This window comes from Lepeophtheirus salmonis, chromosome 11 (genome assembly GCF_016086655.4).
Source record: "Lepeophtheirus salmonis chromosome 11, UVic_Lsal_1.4, whole genome shotgun sequence".
NCBI classification, from domain to species: Eukaryota; Metazoa; Arthropoda; class Copepoda; order Siphonostomatoida; family Caligidae; genus Lepeophtheirus; species Lepeophtheirus salmonis.
The window spans coordinates 14,238,237-14,263,836 of NC_052141.2; the positions used below are offsets into that span (position 1 = coordinate 14,238,237).

At 34.4% G+C, this 25,600-nt stretch overlaps 2 protein-coding genes and 1 long non-coding RNA gene across 3 annotated transcripts in view; 2 read left to right on the forward strand and 1 right to left on the reverse strand.

Annotated features, from left to right (window-relative positions):
* The window catches only part of LOC121126496 (pinopsin-like), a 73,142-nt gene extending 55,235 nt beyond the window's left edge, over positions 1–17,907 (reverse strand). The window contains exon 1 of the mRNA XM_040721819.2: positions 17,788–17,907. The gene's annotated coding sequence lies outside the window, so the exon portion shown is untranslated. The remainder of the gene's footprint in view (positions 1–17,787) is intronic.
* Positions 2,713–4,009, forward strand: LOC139906616 (zinc finger MYM-type protein 1-like). Its single transcript, XM_071891784.1, has 2 exons — positions 2,713–3,557; positions 3,614–4,009. Exons 1-2 carry the CDS (start codon positions 2,769–2,771, stop codon positions 3,938–3,940), a joined length of 1,116 nt encoding a protein of 371 aa, XP_071747885.1. The 5' UTR covers positions 2,713–2,768; the 3' UTR covers positions 3,941–4,009.
* A 4,237-nt stretch (positions 17,908–22,144) lies between the features above and the next one.
* On the forward strand, positions 22,145–23,330 carry LOC139906593 (uncharacterized). The gene is made up of 3 exons (XR_011782228.1): positions 22,145–22,819; positions 22,872–23,011; positions 23,074–23,330. It is a non-coding gene; the product is annotated as an uncharacterized lncRNA (long non-coding RNA).
* The last annotated feature ends 2,270 nt before the right edge of the window (positions 23,331–25,600 follow it).

The window sequence follows — 25,600 nt, forward strand, 5'->3', positions numbered from 1 at the left end:
CGCTATGCTTAACTCTGTATAAGATTCTACAAATTGTCAGGGCAACAACATTATTATTATTATTTTTAAATATCGAAGATACTAACCATTTAGAACTTTATGATGATTAATATGATCAAGATGGCCCTTTTCTCAATAAGTGAACTTTTACAGAGGATCATACAATCCTCAGTAAATTGAATGTATAGGGCTCTAACAGATTGGCCTAAAACTTCGTAGGGTAACATAGTAAAATACATTTATTTTGCAATATTCGATTTATTTATTCAATGTCGTTTATACTATTTTAACAGTAGTTGTCTCAAAATAGTGCTTATTTTGGCAATTATCTTTACATTATCTCTGATTTTTTTTCAACGAGCATTCTTTTGAGGTCAGCAAATAGGAAAAAGTTCCTTCGGGTTAGATCTGTAAAATATGGGGATTGGAACAACAACTTTTAGCCTAATTTAGGCTATTTTGCTATCGTTTTTAGTGATTTATGACACGGTCATGATGAAATATAGCTTTTTCCTCTACAAATGGGGCTTTTCCCCCCGCGATTTCCTCCTTTCAACAATCCAACCATGCTGTTTAATAATCTTTGCTAAGGGTCTGACCCTTTTCGAAGTAATTAATGAATATTATATTATAGACATCCCAACATACTGATGTCATAACCTTGCCAGCTGATAGTTACGTCTTTTCAAACATTGGATTCGGTTTATTCCTCTCGGCTGAATGGCGATTGAACTCTGTGTAGTGATGTATAAGCTTTTTTATCTGTAGTCCCATATCGTCAATTAAATTCGCATTTATAATGCTGAACTGTCCAAAAAATTCCTCTGAATGATGAACACGATGTTATTTTTGATTGATTGGTAGTTCACAGGGCCGTACGTCAGTATTGCGCTTTGTCCGCTTCAGTGGACCAAAAAAACAACAACTTACTCAACCGTCCACCAATCATATAGGTATGTAAATATAGATGAATTAAGTCATAATTAATTATTAAAATCTATTATATATATGTAACTTATGACCAACTCATAATAGTACTGAGTCATTATAATAAACTTACATATTTGTAGCACGTCCACCCAAAAGGAAGCTAGACAATTTTTCTCAAAATTGAACATGGAATACAATTCCAACAAATTATAGTTCATTTAAATGAAAAAATGATTCTGATTAATCCTTTGGAGGCACCACAAATTGTACTTAAAGTAGCCAAAATTCACCAAACACATTTATAAAATTAGTAAATTAATAAATTATATCTCTAAGACAATATTGGGGCCAAATTAAGTAAGATAGATAAAACGGAGGTTTTAAACTACAGTTAACACTCTCGGGTATCTCAATTCATCACAGAAATTTGAATTCAAATCCTGTAATTTACCGTAATATCTCTTTCAAATATTGCCTGTCATTTTATAAATATAAATGATTGAACATTTGAATATAAAACGCGTTTTCCGCTTCCCGTGATACATTTCGGATAATTAATAAATTACTGCAATTATTTCAAGAGTACTTTACAGCCAAAAATAAAAACAAAGACGCACACAACATTTTTCATATGGATTTAAAGTACTTCACATTGAGTGGATATTTGAGTTAGATATTACGTTTAACGTTACTGGTTGCAAATGTGAAGTACTTTACAGCCAAAAAAAAAAAAAAAAAAAAGAAGAGGCACACAACATTTTTCGTATGGAGTACTCTTGAAATATTTAAGAGCGTGAGAATTTGTTTCATTGAATACAAGATAAATTAAATTATTACTGCTTAAAAGGGGCATAAATAATAGTTATGTACTTTTTAGAGTGGATTGCTGCAGTAATTTATTAATTATCAGAAATGTATCACGGGAAGCGGAAAACACATTTTAACAAAGTTGGTGATTTGTTCTATCTGTCAGAAGGAAATACAGAAGGACAACTTTAATGATCACAAAGTTAAACTCCATAAGAATGACCCCAGCTGCAAGTATCAAGTGAAAATTGATCATAAGAAGCAGAAAACATTGAACTTTGCTGTTAAGAAAACTTCCTCTGCTACATCCTCATCCTCAGTCACTGCCTCCTCCTGTCCCGATGACCCTGCTCCAGTTGAGGCCTTACTGCCTGAACCAAGATCTGAAAAGTCCGTTTCTGCTGAAGAGAAAGTTACTGCAGACACAGAAAATAATGGCGACTCATCAAATTACCCCAGCAGACGGATTTCTCATGGAATAAGACTTCCTAATCTCGATATCGGACCAATCTTCTCTCCCGAGCAGCTCTCTGTAGTCAACAACAACAATATTCCCTTTGCAAAGGACTCTGAGACTAGCCAATGTCCCAAGACTGAGGAGATTGAGTTTGTCTACCCTGGCCGAGCCGGACGGTGCCTACAGCCCAAGTTACAAACATAGTCCTCAGATAGATGACAAATATCAGAGACTTTCAATATGATTGGGTCAGATATGTCAAACACGGAGCAGTTCAGTCTGTCACTGGGATATCTGTGAAGGCATCAAGCAGCCCCAAGTTTGTAAAAGTTACCCAGACTGACGGCAAATATTTGTTTGAGAAGCTTCCAGGCTGTCAAGGATCTCGGCCTTAACCCCGCCCCACTGTCTCCGCAGCCGCGGACGGTGCCTCCAACATATCCGGCATCAAGAAGGGTCTTGCCGCCAGGTGGAAGAAGCAGCCCCACTGTGTGTCTACATCCACTGCTACCCCCATGTCCTCAATCTTGTAGTCAAGGATCTTCTCTCAGATATAACCCTGTTGAGAAATACAATGGGGACAGTACAAATTTTATACAACTTCATTGAAGGGTCACCAAAGAGGTCAGCAATCTACAAGTCGGTGAAGATAACAAGTAAAGATGAGGAGCATGCCAAGGTGATGACCCTGAAGAACCAGTCTGCTACCCTCTGGAGTCTCCGCTACGATGCTGTACACGCTGTATCTCTAGGGATGGTCAGAATCATGAAGACCCTCATAATAATGAGAAAAGATAAAGATACATTGTCGAGTTCAACAGCAACTTCTCTGCTCAACAGCATCTTTAGTCACGAATTTGTTTTTGGCATTGAACTGTTGAAGACACTCCTCAGACACACATCTAGCTTGTCAGATGAACTTCAAGGCAGAAAGGTTGACCTAACAAAGGCCCGGAAACACGTCAACCTAGTGATTAGGACTCTTGAAGATCTTAAGAATGAGAAAATCTTTGAATCAATCTGGAAACTTGCTGAGTTGAAGTCGTCTGAGATGAAATCAGTATTTGACCAGGAGGACTCAATTGATTTGGAATTCAAGGAGGCGAAGATTCCAAGGAGAATAAAGTGGAAAGGAACAACTGAATCCTACTTCCGTGAAACACATTTCGATGTTGCAATCAATAAGATTGTATTAGAGCTTGAGAGCAGATTTGCCACCGACGATACAAACATCACAATGGATCTCATTGCAATCGTTAATGACAGTGAAGTGGAGACCTGTGTCATTGAGCATGTCGCCAAGCACTACAGACTTGAACTCGAGCAGCTCCAGTCAGACCATGCAATCTTCCAGCAATTCAAGGTTAATATTATAATTTTTCATTTTGCATTATATGTTTAAAATTTATGTTTCTCTAGGCAGATATTGACACAGAAGACATGGTTTCGTCACAAATTGCTGCGGAGTTAATAAGCTCGGGAGTGTTCCGCCTGATGCCGGAGCTATACAAGGTGATCGTTATCCTGGCCTCAATGCCCATCAGCAGCTGTGAGGCGGAGCGGTCATTCTCCTGTCTCAGAAGGCTCAAGAACCACATGAGGACCACCATGGACCAGGAGAGGCTCTCCTCCCTCACCCTCTTGAACATGGACAGGGTGATGGTGGACAAGGTGCTCCATGAAGACATGGACAGTTTGATTGACACCTTTGCGTCAAGGAAAGAGAGGAAAAACTTCTTTTTCTAATCATGATAAAGAACACATGCATTTTTTTCTTCATTTTTTTCAAACACATCACCACGTATACATACGAGTTAAGAACATCAAGACTTGTGAACATAATTTATTTTCTGTCGATGTAACCGTTTCATGGTATATTATAATCTCGTTCATTATCTTCATCTGTTATTATTTAAAAAATATTTAAGGATGTTTAATTTGTTTGACTTAATTGTATAGTTCAAAAATTTTCTCTCATTCTTGCACCGTGCATTTTATACTTCATTATACTCCTTCCTTTAGAATAGGTCGGCATTGACTTTCCGTCTAGAGTATTTCCTTTTCATTTTATTTTTCCCAATGTTTGCCTGAAGAAAATAATGGTCAGACAGTCCATTGGACGATATTCTTACAAGATTTAATCTATGCTGTAGCATTTGCCCTGTTTAAATATCCCACGTTCACCACTGAAAATCAACCGTTCACCCTTGTAAAGCGGACCGAAAAATCTTCCTGACATACGGCACTGGTAGTTCACACGGGATACTGGTTAGTACACAGCTTTGCATGTGAAAATATTCATGCAGGATATGTCCAACAAGTTCGTATGACATCTGTAGAGTCTGTAGCCTATTTTTATCGATCTTTTTGCAATCATTTAAAAAATAAAATTTTGGATTTGTTTTTTGGTATTTTCGCCGGTAAACACTTGCTTGTATCGTTTTCTACTCTTATTTCACCTCAATTAAATTTAGCAAAGAATTTTTCAACTGTCAATTTCGCTACTGCAGAGTCCCAATAGTGTATATCTAAGGACATCTTTTCCAAGGTTTGAACTTCCTTTACCTGACCATCTAAATGAAGATGAGACGAGCCAGTCGAAACTCATCTTCAAACTCCTTCCGAAGAAATAGAACAACGGAGACTATCAGATAAATAAATGGATTTTCCTTGGCAAAAGAACGTTTCATACAAATACATGAGATAGAGCTTCAAATATGATGTTGTTTGATCGAATAATTAATTAAATTATTACCCATGGCTATAATAACAAAAATAATCAAAGGAGGATTGTTAATGACAACCTACATATTTCCAGAAAATACGTGCACTCTACAAGTATATAGTGCTCTCTGAAATGATGTCACGAGGAGTGACGAAATGATTCCTTTCATTCCCGGCCAAGAATCATAATTATATTTAACTCGAGGTGAGTAATCAGTAATGTTTTTTGTTTATCTTCAAGGTTTTAAATAACCAAACGGTAGTAATAATTATATTTAATTGCCTTATAATGATATGGTTCAACATTAAATCAAAGAAACCGTTCCAATTTTATCTTTTTTTCTAATTTCAATACGTTTCTTTTTTCTTCTTTTTCTTACAGGAGAAGTAATCATAAGAAAATACTTGAAATGATTGAATAAGGAGAATTTTTGTCAAAAGGTCCTCAAAAATAGAAGGAACTATTGTATGAAAAATGGACTCAAGAATAATAATGATAAAAAGGGCGAAATTATCCTTGCTAAATAAGTGAGTAAGAACTTCAGTGACCCCCCTTTAGAGTGTACTTATTTCTCTATTATTCCCGTTTTAAATAACAAAAGATACTAATTTGAGGCCTATTTTTTATTATTATTGTAAATGAGTATTGATCTTAAGGAATGGTAGTAGATAGTAGAAAGTGGTAGCATCTTTGCTTTCTTGAATTCTATTGAGTTGAAAATCTCCCTTGGTTGGTCTTCAATTTTTATTTAACAATTTATGCATGGTTTAATTTCTTTTTGTATTACAAAATAAATAATTATCACGGAATTATAAAAATTTCAGCACTGAACCTCGAGCCCTCTCTGCATTAAAAAACTTGAAATCAAATTAATAATCCTAACAAATTATTGTGTCGTAATCAACGTACCAGAAAAATAATTATCTTTTTAAGATTTCTTTTGTGCATTTGTTATATCAAACAAAACTTTTTTTGTTGCAAAAAATTAATCAGATTTAACCCCGGCTCCCCACATGTATCATGTCTAGTACGTGAATAGACAATTTATTTCTAAAAAAAAACTTTGCAAATTATAATCCTCAAACCTCAACAATAGGTCAGTTTCTTTTTCAAGTTTTTAGAATTTCTTTATTTTGTCAATTAGGATTAAAATACAGCATTAATCATTATTTTGAATTTATTAATTATGATAGACATTATATTTACTTATAAGAGACCTATGGAGCATAAATAGATAATAAATAACATAATAAATATTTGATCATCCCTGGCTGAAAAATGAATGTGCGTTATGCGTGGATCATCAAATTTTCCTTAATAATTTCTTTTTTCTGTTCCAACGGACAATTTAAAAAAAAAAACTTTTTATAAGTTAAAAATGTCTATCAATGTTATTCCATGCAAAATAACTAAAAATGTGTTTTAAGTATCTAAATTGACTAAGTAATGAGTTTCTACCCTTTTTCATAATTTGATCGAGATGTGCAACCTAAAGAGGACATTGTAGGACAATGCACTTTAGCCTGGGTAATTTTTATACTATTTGACAATTTTTCCGCTCTATTTGTGTTCGAAAAGTTGAAAATACAACTGCTCACAATGCTCCCTATCAAAATAAAGAAATTATACAATGTGGTTTGTTTGTAAGAGATAAAATGCCTTGATAAATTCATATCAGAAGCAAAAAATTTCTAAATCACAGAACGTCCTTTTTTTAAAAGAGCATTGATGGTAATTATATTCAAAGTTTGTTTCAAATAAATTGTGTGTACAAGGATATACATTTCGAAAAGTTGGGGAAGAAGGCGAGAGCGATTCCCTGTTAATATAAGCTACCTGTTATATGTTTTAAGAGGGGATATTACTGCTATAGAGAGGAAAAAAATCAATATTTGAAATTGATTTTGGACATTTAATGTCCAAAATCCTTTTAAGCATTAGTTCAACGAAAATATCGTAAAATTATATATCAAAATATATTTATTAATAGCGAAGGCACTCGGCAATGCCTGGAGTTATAAGGCGTAGACAAACAAATACGGTTTTCTATAACATATCAAACTTTAATCAAAGTAATGCCTGAATTTCATCTACAGACGCCTCATCTAAAGTCACATTCATTATTTTATATGAAATTTAAGGTATTCAATATTTTTAATATATATTGGCTGTTGTTATATTTGAATGAGTTAGTGGTTCCCAAACTTTTTCGAGTTCGATGCTTAAAATATGTGGTTTTACAATCTGCAATCCTTACTACAACTTTCATTGAGAGATGAATATTAAATTTAAAGTACATTTTGTGCAAATAAATGGCAGGGGAATGAACTGACCCTCATTTTGAAGGACATTTTACGTTGATTGCAATGGCGTAGAAAGATGTTTCAAGAAAGGAATATTTGGGTACTTTCTTGGTTGTTGAAGTTGTCCTAAGACGTATGGGTCACCCTGAATGTATTTATTAGTATATCTTAAGTAAAGAGGGAAATGGCCAAACTGTAGAGTGTATGAACAAGGGGATACGGATTGGTTGATACAACAATGTTTATTATTTTTGCTCTCAGATAGACTGTTCCCATATTTTGAAGGAGGCCTCAAACGAAATTGGAATTAATGCCCCCCAAGTCTCCAAGCACTCAGTTCTCTTTTATAGTGTAAATAGGTCTTTATATATTGCACTAGATATTTATGAGTTGATAAAACACTTTCTAAAGTGTGTGTTTCTTATGATAACCCAAAATATGGTTCAAATGGATTAAAGCAGGGGGTTCAAAACAAGGAGTCGCTAAACTATTTAAAAATAATATTAAATGTAATTACCCTTGGGTGTTATGGTCGTGGTGGTGTATGTGGAAACGTCCGGTGTGGCAGAAACAAGTGTGTATGTGGGAGGGGGGATTATCCTAAGCAGTAGATACTGTGATAGCAATTTGTATAGTTGATGGCAACTTGAGAAATGTCTTTTTTATTTTCTAAAGCTGTTATCACTTATATTTCATTCTTGAGGAGAGAACATCCAAGTATGAAGTATAATCACGAGGATGTGGGCTTGTGAATCACAGAGCGTAATATTGAAAATTTGTTAGGCAGTTATAAGTGTATGTGAGCAAAGTATTGGCCGAAAGTATTTCTGCCGAAGGACAATTTGCCAAATGACATTTTACCGTAGAACAATTAACCAAATGGAAATTTCGCCAAAGACTATTTGTTAAATATTGAAATATAGGATTGTATATTTTAATTCAATTTAAAATGATAATATGATACTATGCTTGTTCTTCAATACATTAGTATTTTCCAATATGAATAATCCATCATGTTTTTGTTAGTTAAGAATTTATTGCTGTTTACATGCATACATTATAAAATAATTTAGATATACATACATCACAAAACTATGCATACAGAGTATATAATATAAAAGGTTGCGTGAACAATACACTATAACTTCCACCACAACTGTTTTGACAACAAACAATAGTCATCATGGAACAAGCAAGGGAAGACGCCAAGCTCGAATTGGCTCGCACGGGACACAAGCCCTCTGCTAACTACAAGCTTCTTAACTACCCCAAGACCACAGTGTACCGGGTCTTCAATGCCTGGGAGGTTGAGGGGAAGGTCTGCCATAAGGCCCACAACATGAGTAGTGACCGAATCCACATTCCTCGCTTCCTTGAAGGCCTCCGGAAGTCCATCAAGGCTTCACCGGGGACTTCCTTGTCTAGGTTGGCAAAGAACCGTGGAGTGAGCAAGCAGCTGGTCTCCAAGGCTGTGAATTAGGACCTCGGGTAAACGTCATACCGAATGACTAAACAACACATCTTCACGGCATCCATGAAGGTTCACCAACAGTAAGCGTCTGCTCAATGACCTGAAGAGCCATGGACATTGAATCATCTTCTTCTCCGACGAGAAGAACTGGACTGTCGATAGAAGCTACAACGTCCAGAATGACAGGTGGCTTACCAAAGAGAGAGAAGAGGCACCTGCGGTCTTCCCCACAAAGTTCCCGGCCTCCGTGATGACCCTGGGTGTCATCTGCAGCACCGGTGAGGGGATGCCTCCTTTCTTTTTCAATCCCAAGGAAAGGGTTAATACGATAAGGTACTGCGAAGTCATGGAGGAGTTCGTCATCCCCTGGATGAAGGATACGACCGCTGGGAGGGAGTTCATATTCCAACAAGACTCGGCGCCCGCACACATCGCCATGAGGACCACTAACCTCTTCAACTCCCACGACATCACTTTCTGGGATCGCAACACCTGGCCCTCCAACTCACCCGACCTCAATCCGTGTGATTACTACTGGTAGGGGAAGTTGGAGAGGTAGGTGTGCAAGGTGAGCCACAAGAGCTCCGCGGCCCTGAAGGGCTCCATTACGAGGGAGTGGAATGCTGTCGATTCCGCAGAAGTCATCAAGGCATTCAAATCCTTTAGGGGCAGGATGGAGAAGATGGTGGCTGGTGAGGGAGGACATGTTGAATAAATTTATTGTTTAATATCATGCCTAACTTTTTCATATTAACAAATACACTCTAAATTCCATTTTTATCAAGCAGGTTGAATTTCAAGATAGTTCCTATTTATCGTGGACACCCTGTACATACGACAAAGAACACGACCACACAAAGGGTTATATGTGCTACTAAAGCAGAAGTGGATCCTAAGTCCTACTTCATTTTATGGTTATTATCAATAATTTGTTTAATATTTTGTGCATTTCATAAATTTACGAAGATCTTGATTCTCTTGATATAAGAGCAGCTAATCATTTTCTTTTCTTTCGTATATATCTATTTGGGATTGTTTTTTGGCATCACGACTTTTTGAATATATAGTTGATTTTTTTTCCAAAGTCTTTTACATCTGCTGCTTAATTTTTCCTGCGGAAGCCACTTTTAGGGTGAAGTCAATAGCTTGCAGATCGTCAAATGCTGCTTGATCCAAATCAAAGTGTAGCACACTTCCTAACTTTGTTATTTCAGATTTGGTCAGTTCGATCTTACCTCTAACACGAAGGGAGTGGCATTGATATTCAATGATCTGAGCAAGTATCTCATCGCAAATGTTTCCTGTGACCCCTCTGATGAAGCGGGTTAAGCCTTTTCTTTGCATTTTTTCCCTCTCTCATTTTCTTCACATCTCCTCACGAGATTGGTAAGAGAGGTGCATTGTTCAAGATAAACTTTCGGACGTATTGTTCCGAAGCGTCATCACTGCCATAGGTCATTGCTCTTTTGTTGGTGTAGCGGGGACCTTCATAGACAAGTAACGGTATGTAGAGTATTCTGTGGTGGATAAAATTCGTATACAGTATGTGTCCAGTATTTTATTACTTTGTTCCACTCAACAAAGGAGATGTGATCACCATTTTTCCTGAAAATGGGGACTTCTGTGGCCTCCTTGGTAATTTCTGCAGTTATCAATTTACGCTTAGGCTTTGATTGTGGAAACTTTTGTTGCTCAACAGACTCCTTCTTTGAGTTAGGGGCCTTTGGGGATAGAGGAGTGTCGTTAGAATGACACTCCCTCTCTCGTTTCTTACTTCGAGGGGGCTTGATTTTCAGTTTTTTCATGTGCAGAGAGTTGCACTTCAGATTATTATTTTTGACTCCAAGTTTGTTACTTTTGTTTTGAGTTCATTTGGAACTTTGTTCTTCTATCGTGGGATGGGCTCTTACCCTGTTACCCCACTTGTTGTATATGCCGGTCTCCCATTTCAGGTCGACGTCATTCTATTTATATCCAGATATGTTCCATCAGTATTATTCTCTTCATTTTCAGCCATAGTCAAAGGTCAAGTGACAGATGAGCAAAAATGCTCCGCTCAATTAGAGAGGGGAAATACCCTTATTAAGAAGAAGATGGGATCATTATCTTACCTTTCGATTGATCCATTTATTGGTGGAATGAAGATGCCTGAGGTCCAATACTGGTTCAGAAGAGGAGGAAGGATGAGCACTTAGAACACTTTTCAACTTAATAAAAATGTGAAAATGGACTTTGAGTCCCTTTAAAACGAATTAAACTCCAAGACAAACCGAGTGACGTATTGATAGTATAAAGCTATGGAAGCTAACTCTCATTTTACGGTAATAGCGGTAAGTTGTATCCCGTTTTGGGACTTAGCAGTACCCGAAAACACCCCCACATTCGGAGTACAATTGGGAGGTTGTGAGGGGCTCTTAGTAGTCACTCAAGTGTCGCCAAAATCCGAAAACACCCCTAACATTTGGGGCACAAAATACAAATTCATAAAGTCGTTTCCTCAAAAATTTATACGAAATTGTTTTTATACCAATGTCCAAATACGAAAATGTTTTTTCGAAGTTACATATTGCCATGAAGATAGAATCAGTAATCACCCAACTTGTTACTGTTGTTGTCTTTTAAAAGTAAAGGGCCAATGATCACCTGCTTCGGTGCTTATGGAAGGGCCCTGCTAAAGGTATAGGGCAATCTATCCCCGCTTTTGAATTAAAAGAAAGATGTCAATGATTATATTTCAATAATTATTATGTAATTAAATATATATTAATGTTTAGAAGCTTCAAACTCTACTTAAAGATTATTAAGATAACTAATTTATATATACTTTTGTATATCCCCGCAGACATAGAAACGGACATAAAAAGTGATGAAATTTCGAAACAGATATACCTATATGTACATATATCACATCATAATTTTTTCTATCAAACAACCTTTCCTCCACAAAATATTCATGAAAAAGGCACACAATCAGTTGGCAGTTGGCCAATTCTTCCAACTATAGAATTATTATCCAATAATTGTTGTGAATTGTTCACCGATTTAAAAAAAAAAAAATCAAACTCAATCAGTCTACTACGTGATATACATATTTAGTACACGATCCAAAAATGCTGTGTTTCAAAAAGTGCTTTACAGTTTTTATTTTAAGCGATACGAGGTTGAGTTAAGCAAAAGAAATACCGTCTTGGTTCAAAAGATTATTTGCCTTCTAAGAAAATTGATTCAAAAATGTTGCAACAAGAAGACAAAGGATTAAGAGGTCGATTATTTTCTCGACAAAAGGCAATTGCAGAGCTGGTTTGAGTTAAATTGCAAACTGGGCAGCGTATGAGAGCCTACAAAAGATCTGGCAAGAACACAAATTACAAGAGTTTGAACTTGTGTTAGGGCGAAGGTTTTCCCAAACTTTACTATCCCAAGATCCCCCTACACTAATACATTTTTAGCTGAGCCCCCCTTTATACGAAAACATTTGTATTTTCTATGTGTAGACCGAAATTAATCCTTAATTCCCCCCTAGCCTCCTTTCACAGCCCACCCTTTGAAAACTATTGTCTTAAGCAAACTTAATTTCCTGTTGGAACTTGGGGCACTACAAACTCTTTATATAAGGTAGCTACACCTCTGTTTTTATTTAATATCATTTCCTGATCCCAAATTTTCAAGCGAAGCCCCTTGTTTTTAGTGCCTCTTACCAGAATCGAGATCGAAAAAGCTAAATTGACACCCAAACCGTTGAAATGAAAGAACCGAGACCGATAAAGCTAAACCGACACAGAAACTATTGAAATGAAAGAACTGAGACCAGGACAGATAGAATCGCTGTACTTGAACGGGGCATAACCTTGTGTATTAGAGTTTATTCCTTGTTAAAAAAACTATTTTCATATTAAAATGTGAATCTATTATTAATTCAAATTCAACTGACATTATACAAAAAACAAAACAAAATGGCAACATTTTTAAACTAAATCCACGCCTTCACCATCAAACCTCCTGGTATCCAATATATTCGCTGCTTTATAGCCAATGTAAAACTTGATGGAAAAAATTACTAAAAAGAGTGAGACAAATATACTTCCACATATTTTGGGAAATATGTACTCTGGCATGGAATTCTAGATAACATGGAAGTCTATCCACATCATCCTTCTTTTGATAATCTGTATACACCTTCAGTCTTAGTAGATACTTTGTGCGATTTAATTTATCTAATTCTTAGGATTAAAATTTTTGATACAAAAAATGTGGGGAAGACATTTTGTTAACGAAAAATAAGTATATAACCATTTTACAAATGTTCAACTCAATTTCTTTAGTAGGCAAGCTGCTTGTTTTCTGATCTTTTTTCGAATTTTGGTTATATGTAGTGCAGGAAAGTTGTCATATGTTATGAAAATTAATTATGCAAAATTAGTTTGTCTTACAAGATTTGGGGCGCACTTGTCGATCAAGTTGTGAGAAAACACCAAAACTCTTTACTTAGTAAATATGGATACTAAGATTGTATATTCAATAATTTTAATAGAATTTTTTTTCTATCAATAAAAAGAGTTTATAAAGTTTTTATCTAAATTTGTCCTATGGAACAACAAAAAAAAAAAAAAAAAAGAGAAGATACGGGTCTGCGCGTCTAAAACTGAGTACTCTTTTAAATTTTACGCCATGCACATATTTGTGATTTTATTGAGTTGAAACCGGTTGATACTTTGAGGCAAGGGTATTGACTAGTTATGTACAAAACTCCAGCAAAATCAAAATAGTAACAGTGAAACAACAGCTGATAATATGGAGAGACGTCGAGTCGCAATTTTGGAACTTTCCTCGCGGGGAAAAACTCCCAATGAAATTGACAAGGTTCTGAACTGCAGCCGCACCATCGTTTACAGCGTGGTATCCAAAGGGACTTCTGAGGCGACCACAATATCTAAGTCAAGGACTCGATCGTCGGATGAAATGTTTGCTGCTGTGAAAAAGTCTGTCGATGACAAGAGAGGAAAGGTCACCGTCAGCGGCCTCTCCAGGGAGTTCAACGTCAGCAGAGGGACCATGGACCGTCTAGTTAAGAAAGATCTTGGCCTTCAGATCTACAAGAGAACCCCTCGTCAAGCCCTCAAGCCGTAAAATTTAAAGGAGTGTTCAGTTTTAGACGCGCACACCTGTATTAGGAAAATTTGCGTATGGTACGTATGATTTTTTTTTTAGATTTTCAGTAATGAAAGCTCAAAATTTTTGGTTTTTTTTTGTTCCACAAAATAGCTATGGAAAGAAAACCTTTAATATAAATTTTTATAAGATATAACAATGTCCATCATAATTAAAAGATGCAAAATAATGATACTTGCTGTGTTTGAACCTTTAATGACGAAAAACATAATTTTTGTTTCCTCTCAAACTTTGAAAGGGATGTCTTGCCTAAATATAGTATTATAGGGCAATGGAATTTTGGATAGGTGATTTTCTTGCCATATTACAACTTTTCAAACCTGCCATAATCGAAATTCGAAAAAAGTTGGAAAACCTTAAACTCCGTCCTTATTTGACTCTCGTACAAATGAAAGAAAATGATGTCATATTCCAGATATCTAGAACTCAATGACTCTATTATATTTACATACTTATTAAAATGAGAGCTCCAATCCCAGTGCCAACCCCTTCGCTGATTTGATCAGAAAATAATATTCCAATAGAGACAATGACAACACATCCTAGAGCAATTATTGTAAAAGCAGTACAAGTGAGCTCTGCATAGATCCATTTGCTCACATTTTGACGATTTGTTTTCTTAGCCATAGTCTTAATGAAGATAAAGGATCCATAGATGATGATGATCTGAGTCACCAAACTAATGACGAGGGGAATAGGTAGACCCTTTGAGTAGTAAATCACAGAGAGAACAGCGGACAATATCCCAAATAAAGATAGAATAACAATTTCCACTGCCAGCCAAATCCTGTAGATATGTTCATAGTTTCGAATCATTTAAAAAATATTTAAATTAAACCCTCCAGGAAGACAAACACAAATATGAATGAAGTATCTACATCTCAAGTATGGTGAGTGAAGCCTGTGTGCTTCTCCATATCTTACCACATATTTACTATGATATATATTAATCAGTGTTGGAGATGGGTCTTCAAGTACTAAACCGGCCTGTGAACGCTATGATTTTGTGCGGAGCCAACTAATTCGGTCCTTTTAAGAAGTTTGGTTAAGATGAGTCTGGAAGACAAATTATGTCAGGATGGGTGTCATTGAACAGTCGGACTAGACCAATTTTATTGATGAATTCTTGATAACATCCGTTATGTTTCATGATTATGAACAACGGTATACTACACGTCCTTACCTGTATTGTATTGACCAACCTTTTCTCCAAAAAGAAACAAAAAATAAGGCCAGAAATCATCCGGTAGTTCGAATCATAAGTAATTCATATCAACTCCAAAACCTATTATATTCTCCATGACTATTACGTACACTGTTTTATTATTCCTTCACGATTTGTAAAATGAATTACAAGTATATATATATATTACGGGCAATGTGGAAAATCGGCCATTTTGAATAATACAGGGGCAATGTGCTAACTTCCTTGGCAATCATCAAAATGCCTGTTAGAGCGGCCAATGTACAAAATCTATAAAATTTATAATATACTGGGCATTCTGCATTCATTTACATTGTCAAGTAAAATGATAGTGGGTAATCTGATTATAAAACAATTCATTCCTAGCAGTTTGATCATTCAGGATTGGATTATGATACAATTTCAAAATTGAGTGTATTCTCATTGAAATTTACATTGTATTCAATTGATCAAACTTTTATATCATTAGAAATTGTCACAAGATACTCCATTTTATTTTGCAAAAAGTATCTCGATCAACAGGTTGTACAGATGGACAGTTGGCCCCTAAGGGAGATCAAACCTATCAAACTCTACAACCGGAGGGTTCAGGTGTTTTTAATATTAAAATGTGAGCCAAAAAGATGTGCAAATTGAAAGAATGTGATAAAATATGAATGCCTACAGCAGTAAGGAATGATCTAGTATAAAGTTACATTAGGATCCTTGATTCTATTTAATGATGTTCGAACAACACGGTTGTGTATTTCATATAAATTTTATTTGTTTCTTCAAAAAAAAAAAAAAATTCTTATTAAAAATAGTTTTCAATATCAAATGTAGTAATTTAAAAAAATCGTATTATTGAACATACCTAACATTTTCAATAAATACTTAATTTTTTACCTAAATATTTTACCTTAATATATCCAAAACTTAAACATATTAACCATCTAAACTACTTTTGCACCATGTTGTGCTGTTATGGTATTTTTATTACATTGGTGTCCTTTTTTTTTTTTTTTTTTTTGCAGATGAACTGATTTGTTTGGATTTCGGGCAATGGCACCGTTTAAAGCCATATCCTTTTCAATCCGAAAGAATTTGAATCCGATTGTTACAATGTAACTTTCTTCTATCGCAGAACCTCATCAAAACTCAAGAATGACTCCGTGGAAGGCCTAAAATTAACTACCGTGAGAAGAGTTGTATCCTTGATTGTTATTCTTGCTTGTAATATTTTGTTAATGGCTATGGATTTTTGTTTTGTTTTTAAATTCCAAAAACGGCACCTCCCAAGCGTACACCCCTGCCTTCATTGTTACAGTGTTTCACAAAAAGAATAACTAGTTTTAAAAAAATAAACATTATGATATCTTGGAATATCTCTTTTCAAAACGGGAATGAATTTTTGGGGGGAAATGAATTTGCTGGTAACAAAACTACAAGAAATGAAAAGACAAGGAATGGATTTATCGAGAACCTAACAACTTCATAAATCATATTTGAGCAGCATATCAATTGAAATAGGGTAGAATATCGTTTCATAGATATAGAACGAGAAAATGGGATTTGAAAAGGATCCACTTCCCGTTCATGGTGTCATATTCGGGACCGAAATATTCGTAAAAATCGGTTTAGAAAAGTTAGTTAAGACCAAAACGGTGGAAAATCCCTTTTTGAATCGAGTGGTATCACTAATATTATTATTTACTCTTGATAAGCAAGTGATCTAAAAACCACAGAACAAACAAATGCTTGAAGTTAAGTCCTTGAATATATGTACATCGTGCAGAGTGAGGACTCAAAAATAAGAATCCTCTTCGAACCCGTCCAAACTCCCTTTTAAAAATATAACAATTTTTTTATTTGACACCATTCGAAAGAATTTACAAAAAGCTACTATTTAATGTTTGTTTTTTATTTGTACGATCAAAAATGTTGTCTCAGCAACAAGGAAAACGTCTTTGGGTGTGCGATCTCCTCCGCGCAGAAGTGGATCTCCAAAAAGAAGATCTTCACAATGGATGCTGTTCTTCATAGGAGAAATGACCGCTTCTTTACTGAATCAAGAGCTCATGTCGAGGGAACCTTTGAGACCAAACATCCAGCTCAGCCCATGGTTCTTAGTGTAATGGCGTCTGACGGCAGCAAGATACCTCTCTACTTCTCCAAGGCCAACGAAAAAGTCAACACAGACGTTTACTACAAGGTCCTACCATACCATGTCTTGTCATGGTTGAAGAGCACGTTCCCCTAGGACAACTATGTGTTTACCCAAGACGGCGCACCGGCACACACGTCCAAGAAGGTGCAGCATTTCGGCTTGGAGAACATGGCTGCCTTCTGGCCATTAGATTTCTGGATTTCGTCCTCACCCGACGTGAACCCCCTTGACTTGCTGTTTGATACGTCTTGGAGGGCAAGACAAACCAGATTTATCACCTAAATGTCGATGCCCTGAAAGCTCTGATCACAGAGGAGTGAAACAACTTGTACTCGGACTGCATCAAGGCAGCTCTGCTTCTGTTCGTCTGCATATAGAATCCCTCATTCAATATGGAGGGTTATATGTTGAATAAAAAGTGTAGAAAATGGTTGAATTACCAACTTTTGCTTCAAAAGTTTGCCATAAAAATGGCAGAAAATAAAAATATTTAGAAGTAAAAACAACTTTTAAAGTTTACTAATTTTTAAGGTCCTCACCCTGTAGGCATATCTATGTATAAAAGCCTTACTTACCTACTGCTCTTTTGGCTCTTTGAGGAGGCAATTACCGCTTTATTTCTTTGTAAGAGTTTTCAAAAGTAAGATGTGAACATGACGAAATTTTTTTTGCACTGGGATTGTTTTTGATTCAGTTTCCTCAAGAAGAAAAGAAGAACAAGAAAATAAAAACACACACACATACTAAAAAAAAAACACCTTTCTTTTTATTTTCTTAATACATTAATCTCCATCATTACGCTCGTTTTAAAGATGCTTACTTCTCTTAAAATGCGATTTCTGTACGAATAGAGAATTGACTTTCAAGTCGTTGCGTATTGCTTTCAATCAAGTCATGGAAGAGAGAGAGATGAGGAAGAATATTAGCCTTTAAAACGAGGATATCCCCTCGTTACTAAAAGTCATTTTTAATATTGGAGGAACATGCATAGGGGCATCTGCGGGAGAAAAAAAACAAATAATATATATATATTTTTTTTTTTAGATTTTAGCTTATTTTAGATTTAAAAAAAAATCAAATCTCATTTTCTAACCCTTTAAATTTGCAAAATTCATATTTGATTAGGATCCCATTACCTAAGTTAAAAAACAATTCATCAAACATTACATATTTCTATTTTCAACTATCAATTTACAAATATATAAATAACTAATGGAAGACTGAATTGAGCACAAAAAGATAAGATTATATTTTAGAGGTAGATAAAAATGTATATGAATACAAACACCAGTTTTGAAAAACTATACATTTATAATAATTTTTGTAAATTCAATAGGAAGGGTTTCAAATCTTGGGTCAAAACACTTTGATTTATGGACGAGACCGAATAAATCAGGACTGACATAACACTACCCGTGTGTAGAGAAGGGATTTGTCTAAGAGAACAATGAAAATGCGGAAGAAAGACAACGGGTATTACTGAATGTAGACTATTGTTAATATTAGCTTCCTGTTATATGATTTTGGAATGAGAAACTTCTACATTCAAAATGATGGGAAATATTGTAAAAATAATATGTTTGAGTTTATTTATATTTATTTTATACTACATTTTTAAATCAATTGGATGATTCTTCTTTTACACAGGGAGATGTTCACACCCCAAGGAGTTACTAAAACAGAAAAGAAGAAAGAGCAAATGGATACCCTTTTTTTTTCCTTTTCGAATCAGTAAACTGAGTTTTTTCTTTACACAGATCCCTTCCACCCATGTGCAGCAAAAGCATATCTACTACGATAAAAATTAGTGTTGTGTCCGCCCTTATTTAGCCTTGAAGACTCCATTCCTATCTAGTTCAATCTCGGTCTGGTCCAGTTCAGTACTCCATATCAGTCCTAATAGCTTATAAAATTCCGTCCTTGATGACGGCACTCCAATTTATTTCTTCAATCAGTGTAATCAGTTCTCGGTCCTTCAGTCCTAAGGACCGGTTTCAAGGATTAAGGCCGATAAGACCCGTCCTAAGAATGGATTGAAGGGACTAAAGACAGACTCAACACAATTACAATGCAGTACTCTAACTGTCAACTGTAATATTGATTTCATATAATGTATAGCCAATTTATAATATTAACGTGTAGATGGATTGGTAATGACGGGTTGTGTAATTTTGTTCCTCTCATATTTGTTTACATTCCTTTTAATTAAAATTTCTAGAGATGAATAGTTTGTTTAATAGTCGAGAACAACTTTCTTGACTCCTTAAATGTTCAAGCCTTTTATCCTTCTTCATGGATATAATTAGTAGTGTCAGGAGAACTTGTAAATGGAAAATATGCCTTGGGAAATTTTGCCATAGAATTACTCGACCTGGGAAAATACAATTTTTTTCTGTTGGCCACTAGGGTATCCAGTTTTATTCAAAAAATGTCTAATACACATTACATTGATATAATAATTTAGCAAATAAAATATATCATTAAAAAAACTACACGCAAAAATATAATTTTAAGATCAAATATAAATATATAGAGAACAATATATAATATAAGTTGGCAAGGAGCACTTATGTTAATAGGAATATTCTCAGAGTAAGAAATTTACACGCAGGGAAGTTGATCAAAGGAAAATTGCCCGAGGTGGAATATATACAATTTCATCCAAATATGGACTTCGAAAAAAATCCTTAGAAAAAAGACAAAGGAGGGTTTTGTTATTTTAAAAACGAATATTCTCCTGTTTCAGATTTTTTCTTTTGTTCCAATGCCCTTTTTCGAATAAACCATTCTGTGTTTCTAATATATATATACATATTTCTACATAGTTTAGTATTGGAAATCTGTATCAATCATTGAGAGGAGGTCTTTTTTTCAAATTTCAATTATTTAGTTCAACATGAAAATCCGTGCAAAAACCCAAATTTTTGGTAATTTTCAAATAAAATTATCTATTAATTATATTCAAAGCCTCTTTTTTTTAAAAATAGAATTGCTTTAATTTTTCAAAAAAGGCTTCCTGAACATACTTTGATACTTAAAAGTTCCGAGATGTCCTCCAAATCATTCCATAGAGGCTTATTATTCTTTAAAATCCACATTCATTTGTTACAATCTATATGTATTGGAGGAAAAGTAATAATCAATCCTTTTACAAATTCTTAAAGCGCAGAAAGTTTTTAAACTGAGTAGTCTTTGAAACAAAAGAACAAATGAGACACAGATAGAATAGTTTTTTTCATATCCCTTACATTTTTTTTAAGAATCCAAAAATATAAGGGTGAAATTTGTCTCCTGTATGAGTTTGTAAATGAAAATAAATTTAAGATTGTTTTTGTCAAAGGTTAAAGATAAATTTGAATTTTAAGCATCCTTCTTTATTTTAAATCAAATTCTATTTAAAAGGGCTAAAAAATAATATAATTAAAAGATTATTATTGTAAATTAAGCCTTTTAATGATATAAGTAAATGAAGCAAATATATTCTCAAAAAAAAAAAAAAATAAGTCTGTAAAACACATTTTTGTTGATTCCATGTAACTTCAAGTGTTTTATAGGTTCAGCTAAAGAGTGGCCCACAAAACTTTTTCCTTTTGATATTGCTATAAAAAAAAGACAGATGGATATTTTTTAACTTTTTTATTATTATTTGAAGGCCTCAACATTTCGGTTAATGATAGAACACCACTTCATTCATATGGCCGCCGTGTCTGGCCTTACAGTAGCCCATTCTGTCGACCCAATTTTCAATACATTTTCGATTGTGTGAGCTTCAATAGCTGTAATGGCGACTCCAATTTCGTGTTTCAAATCGTCAATCGTCTCTGGTTAACTTTTTATATTTAATCCTAACTAAAAATTAGGATTATTGGTGACAATATATGACCTAGGTCAATTTTCCTTCGGACAAGTTTCTCATCGGGCAAGTTTCCTAGTACTAGGATTTACATCATGATAAAAGTACATTTATTAATTTGTGATACCTAATGTGTAATAAAGTATATGGGTTGAATTGGTCCTCTTCCAGACACTACCATTCTAATTGAATGAAGTAAGAGACTAAAAGGTGGCATATGTTTATAAAATAAATTAAAATATGTTTATCTACTTAGGATTATCAGAACATGAATATGATGTTTAAATAAGCCATTATCTTAATGTTTTATCCTATTAAACATAACACAGAAAAACGTTTGAGTAAATAGAGATGCAAACTTTTAATTTAGACCTGCTTTTCATATGCTTAGATGTGTCTTCACACAAAATGACAAAAAGACTTGTATGTTCTACAAATGTTATAATAAAGGAATATATCTGAGATCCTTTATCCTCAACAAAAGATTCTCAAGATACGATATCTACGCGAATGATGACAGAGTAAAAGTTTATCAGAAGATGAAAGTCAAACTAAGCTTCATCAAAGAGTGGATTCAATAGATTTCTTGAGTGGGAATCTATCCATTCATATATAACAATGAAAATACTATAGGGTTAAAAGTTCAGATCTCCAGTAATGAAATAATACTGCCCATGATTAGAGTATCCAATTACCAGGGTCAATAATAGCTAAGCAAGAGAAAATAAGAAGCACCACGAAACCTCTGACATTCAAACAACTTCATGGGGGTGAAGGAGAAATAAATTTGTGTTTATAATTTATAAAGCTGAATATTATAATTGATAATAAATAAATGATTATCACTTCGTAAAATCGATTCGCTGACGTGTTTGTTTGCAGTTTACAATTTTTTACAAGTTAAATTAAAAGTTAATTTTGATAAATTATAAACAATAAACAAATACACCAGCGGATTGAATTTAAGAAGTGATAATCACTTCTCTATTATCAATCATAATAATCAGCTTTACGATGATAAATACAGATTCTTTATTATAGATATGGGGGTTTGTTTTTTATGTACTTATATGTAAGGGTGATAATTTTGGTAAGAATAGAAAAGCGTGCGAGGAGAAAAGAAGAATTACTTATGTCATCATTGATTAAATATACATCTTCTTCTATCAATCATGAACGTTATCATTCTCGCCTTTATTATTCAATATTAATATAATATGAGATGGTTATAGTCGATAGAGAACTGAATAAAATCCCCAAAATGACGTCGCCTTCTGTCTGGATTTATGAAAATGGAGGCCCAGGAATTTGAAAAATACTTACCGGATGAGAAACAGATGGTTTGTCGGATTTGTCGATATAAATGTGCCTTTAGTCCCCTGTCTAGAATTACACGCCACTCATTATCCTCATCTCATAACAAGAGTATGGATATTCATCTATAAAATCAATGTGACGATGATTACATCAAGTCAGACTTTAACTTTGATCTCACAACGATGCTTATTGCATGTAATATAACCTTATCCATTGCTAATCATCTACGTTCAAAAAATTTATGGAGAAATACAAGGGTAAACATATCCCTTCCCGAGGAACCATCATTAAATTAATGGAGGATGTTGGTACTGATGTCATATATAGAAATACATATAAAAATGTTTTGAGTCATCCACACCAAATGAAGATCAAGTTATCAGTAAAAAGTATTTACGAATATCGAAATGGAACTCTGAATTTTGTACTATCTCACAGTAAGTATTCAATTTTTTTTAAATCTAACCATAAAATATGATTCTATTTTAGCTAAACATATCAAGAATTATGATACACAACTCAGTAAAGGGCAAAAACAACTGTGTAAATGGTCACAACAACGGGGGTAGTAGCTTTGGATGGTTTGCAACTAGTTTGTCTGAGACTACTTACTTTGCTTTAGGACTTGGGTATGATAATTAGGTTTTCCAATATTACATAGTCAATAAATATTACTTTTTTATCACTAAAGGCTTAGCTATGGTTGATGGGTTCCAAGAAATGGTGTTCAGAAAACTCATAAAAGGCAAAAACAACTGTTTAAATGGTCACAACAACGAGGGTAGTTACATTGGGTGTTGCATTATAATTAACAATTGTGTATATCCATCATAATAATAGTATGTTGTTATATAAGCATACCTAAATAACGGGAGAAAATCTTTATTGATGCTCTTAATAGGGAGTAATATCGCCGGACATTACTACATAATTAGCTTTTGCTCTAAATCTTTACCATGAATTTATTTATAACATTTTTTTATTAGTATATTTATTGTCTAATCTTATGATTTCGACATTTACTTTATTATTAATAATTATTTAGATCTCATCGGTAGAGATATATCTATCCTGTGCACAATTGTATATAGCAACTTCCACATGAAGAAGAGGGGTGATTATCTTTTTGATTAAACTCCACGTCTCACTTGTGTATTGCAACCTAAAGTTATGACATATTTAACTGAATTCCGATGTTAGAACAAGAAAAAATTATCTGGATCAATCTATTATTTCAATATTCTGTATTTATAATTTATTATTATTAATAGTTATATGATTTTAATTGTTTAATTTTTTATATTTAACTTAAATGTTTAATGGTTTATTTTTTATTATGTAGATTATAATTAATTAAAGCCTTCTTTTTTAAACTTTGAGCTTCAAATATATTTCACATACTCTACTTTGCCGTTTCATTAGCTATTATTCTGAGAATAAGGTTCATAATGAATTACAATTTCATGGAGTGTGACGTTTTCAAATCTACTGTCACGGATAAAAAACGTCGAAGTCAATTATACGTAGTATATCTTCATTAAACATTTTGCTAATAAATACATTCGTTATACCCTCAAAAATCATAATAAAGCAGGCAGATGATAATCACATCAGTATTTTAAACAATGATACCATATGTCTTTTTTCCCCCCTTCTCCTTGCACGCGTTTTTCTCTACAATATTATCAACTATACTTATATGACACTTAAAGACTCAAATCCATAAAAGGGTTCTCTAAGAATAGGAGAAAAAATAAAGAAGACATGGGAAATAAAAATTTATTCAAGAGTAAGAAATTTAGAAAAGTACAATTAATTTTATTTTGAAAAATTAATTAGTAGATAATTTCTGCTCTATTTTCCGTCCTTTCTGTATAAAATAAAATTTAAACTTTTTTTAAAATACTATTTTCAATTTAAAAAAAACTGTAGTTTGTTATCATCTGTAAATTGTATAAGTTTATTCGTACGTCATAATTTCTCTTTCTATTTGGAAATTCGAGAGAGTGACAGCGAATAATTGAAATTTGCAACCTTTTAATTTTAAGGAAATTACTTGGAATAGGGAAGAATATACAGGGAGCGGGGATCAAATTGTCGCCTACTTTAAACCTTGATAACTGGAAGACGACATTATCAAATAAAAAACCGGTTACCAAATAAGAAAGCTATTCTTGTTAGCTGACGATATGTAGTTCAGTTAGCACCATACCGTCATCATATGAGGAGATAAAGAGCTATAAGTGGAACAAGGAGCTTTCGAGGTCCACCGTAGTCATGGCATTGGTTAATAATGGAGGTGAAATCTCCAATTCAACGATTGCTTCAACCTTAGGAGTGAATTTACGGACTGTTCAGCGTATCCGTAAGAAGCTAGAGAATACCTGGGATGTTGATGCCACCATAAAGAGGGCACCCAAGGAGGAGGGCGCCGACAGGAAGGTCAGGGACACTGACTTTGTCGACAAGGTGAAGAAGATGCTTGAGGATGACCGTACCAGGTCCATAAAGGCCAAAGACAGCCCCTGGGTGTGGCAACAGGACTCGGCACCCAGCCATGTGTCTAAAATCTCCATACAGTGGTTAACCGAGAACTGTTATGACGTCGTAACCAAGGATTTGTGGCTTCCTAACTCTCCCAACCTTAATCCTTTGGACTATTTTGTCTGGAGCTATGTCGAGAAACATACCAACAGACATCCCCATATCACCAAGGCCAGCCTGATGGACTCCATCAAGGAGGTATTCGGCAACATGGACAATGAGATGGTCAGAAGAGGCTGCGGCCGGTTCAGAGGCCGTATCGAGGCTGTTATTGATGCCAACGGTGATCATATCGAATGAATGGCTACTTTATACCTATATGCTAGTCATAGTTTTAATTTTCAATAAAAAAGTTAAAAAATGTATATTTTGAGTTGTTTTTTGTAGAAAAATATTTTGGCGACAATTTGCTCCCCGTTCCCTTGATTATTTGACTTTTTTTTTAATATTCAGAATATCAGCACTTTGGAGGATCATGAAAGTAAATGAAAGATCTCATTATGTGAAAGAGGTCATGAAGTATACGGGGGGGAAGGACTCGGAGTGAGTCCATCTGTGGACTGAGGATTAAGCCCGAAGGGGATCACATATCATTAAGTATTTTTTTTGGTTTTTTTAAAACCCAATAGGTATACCTTTATTTACAATTCTGACAAACAAAAAAACTACACTCA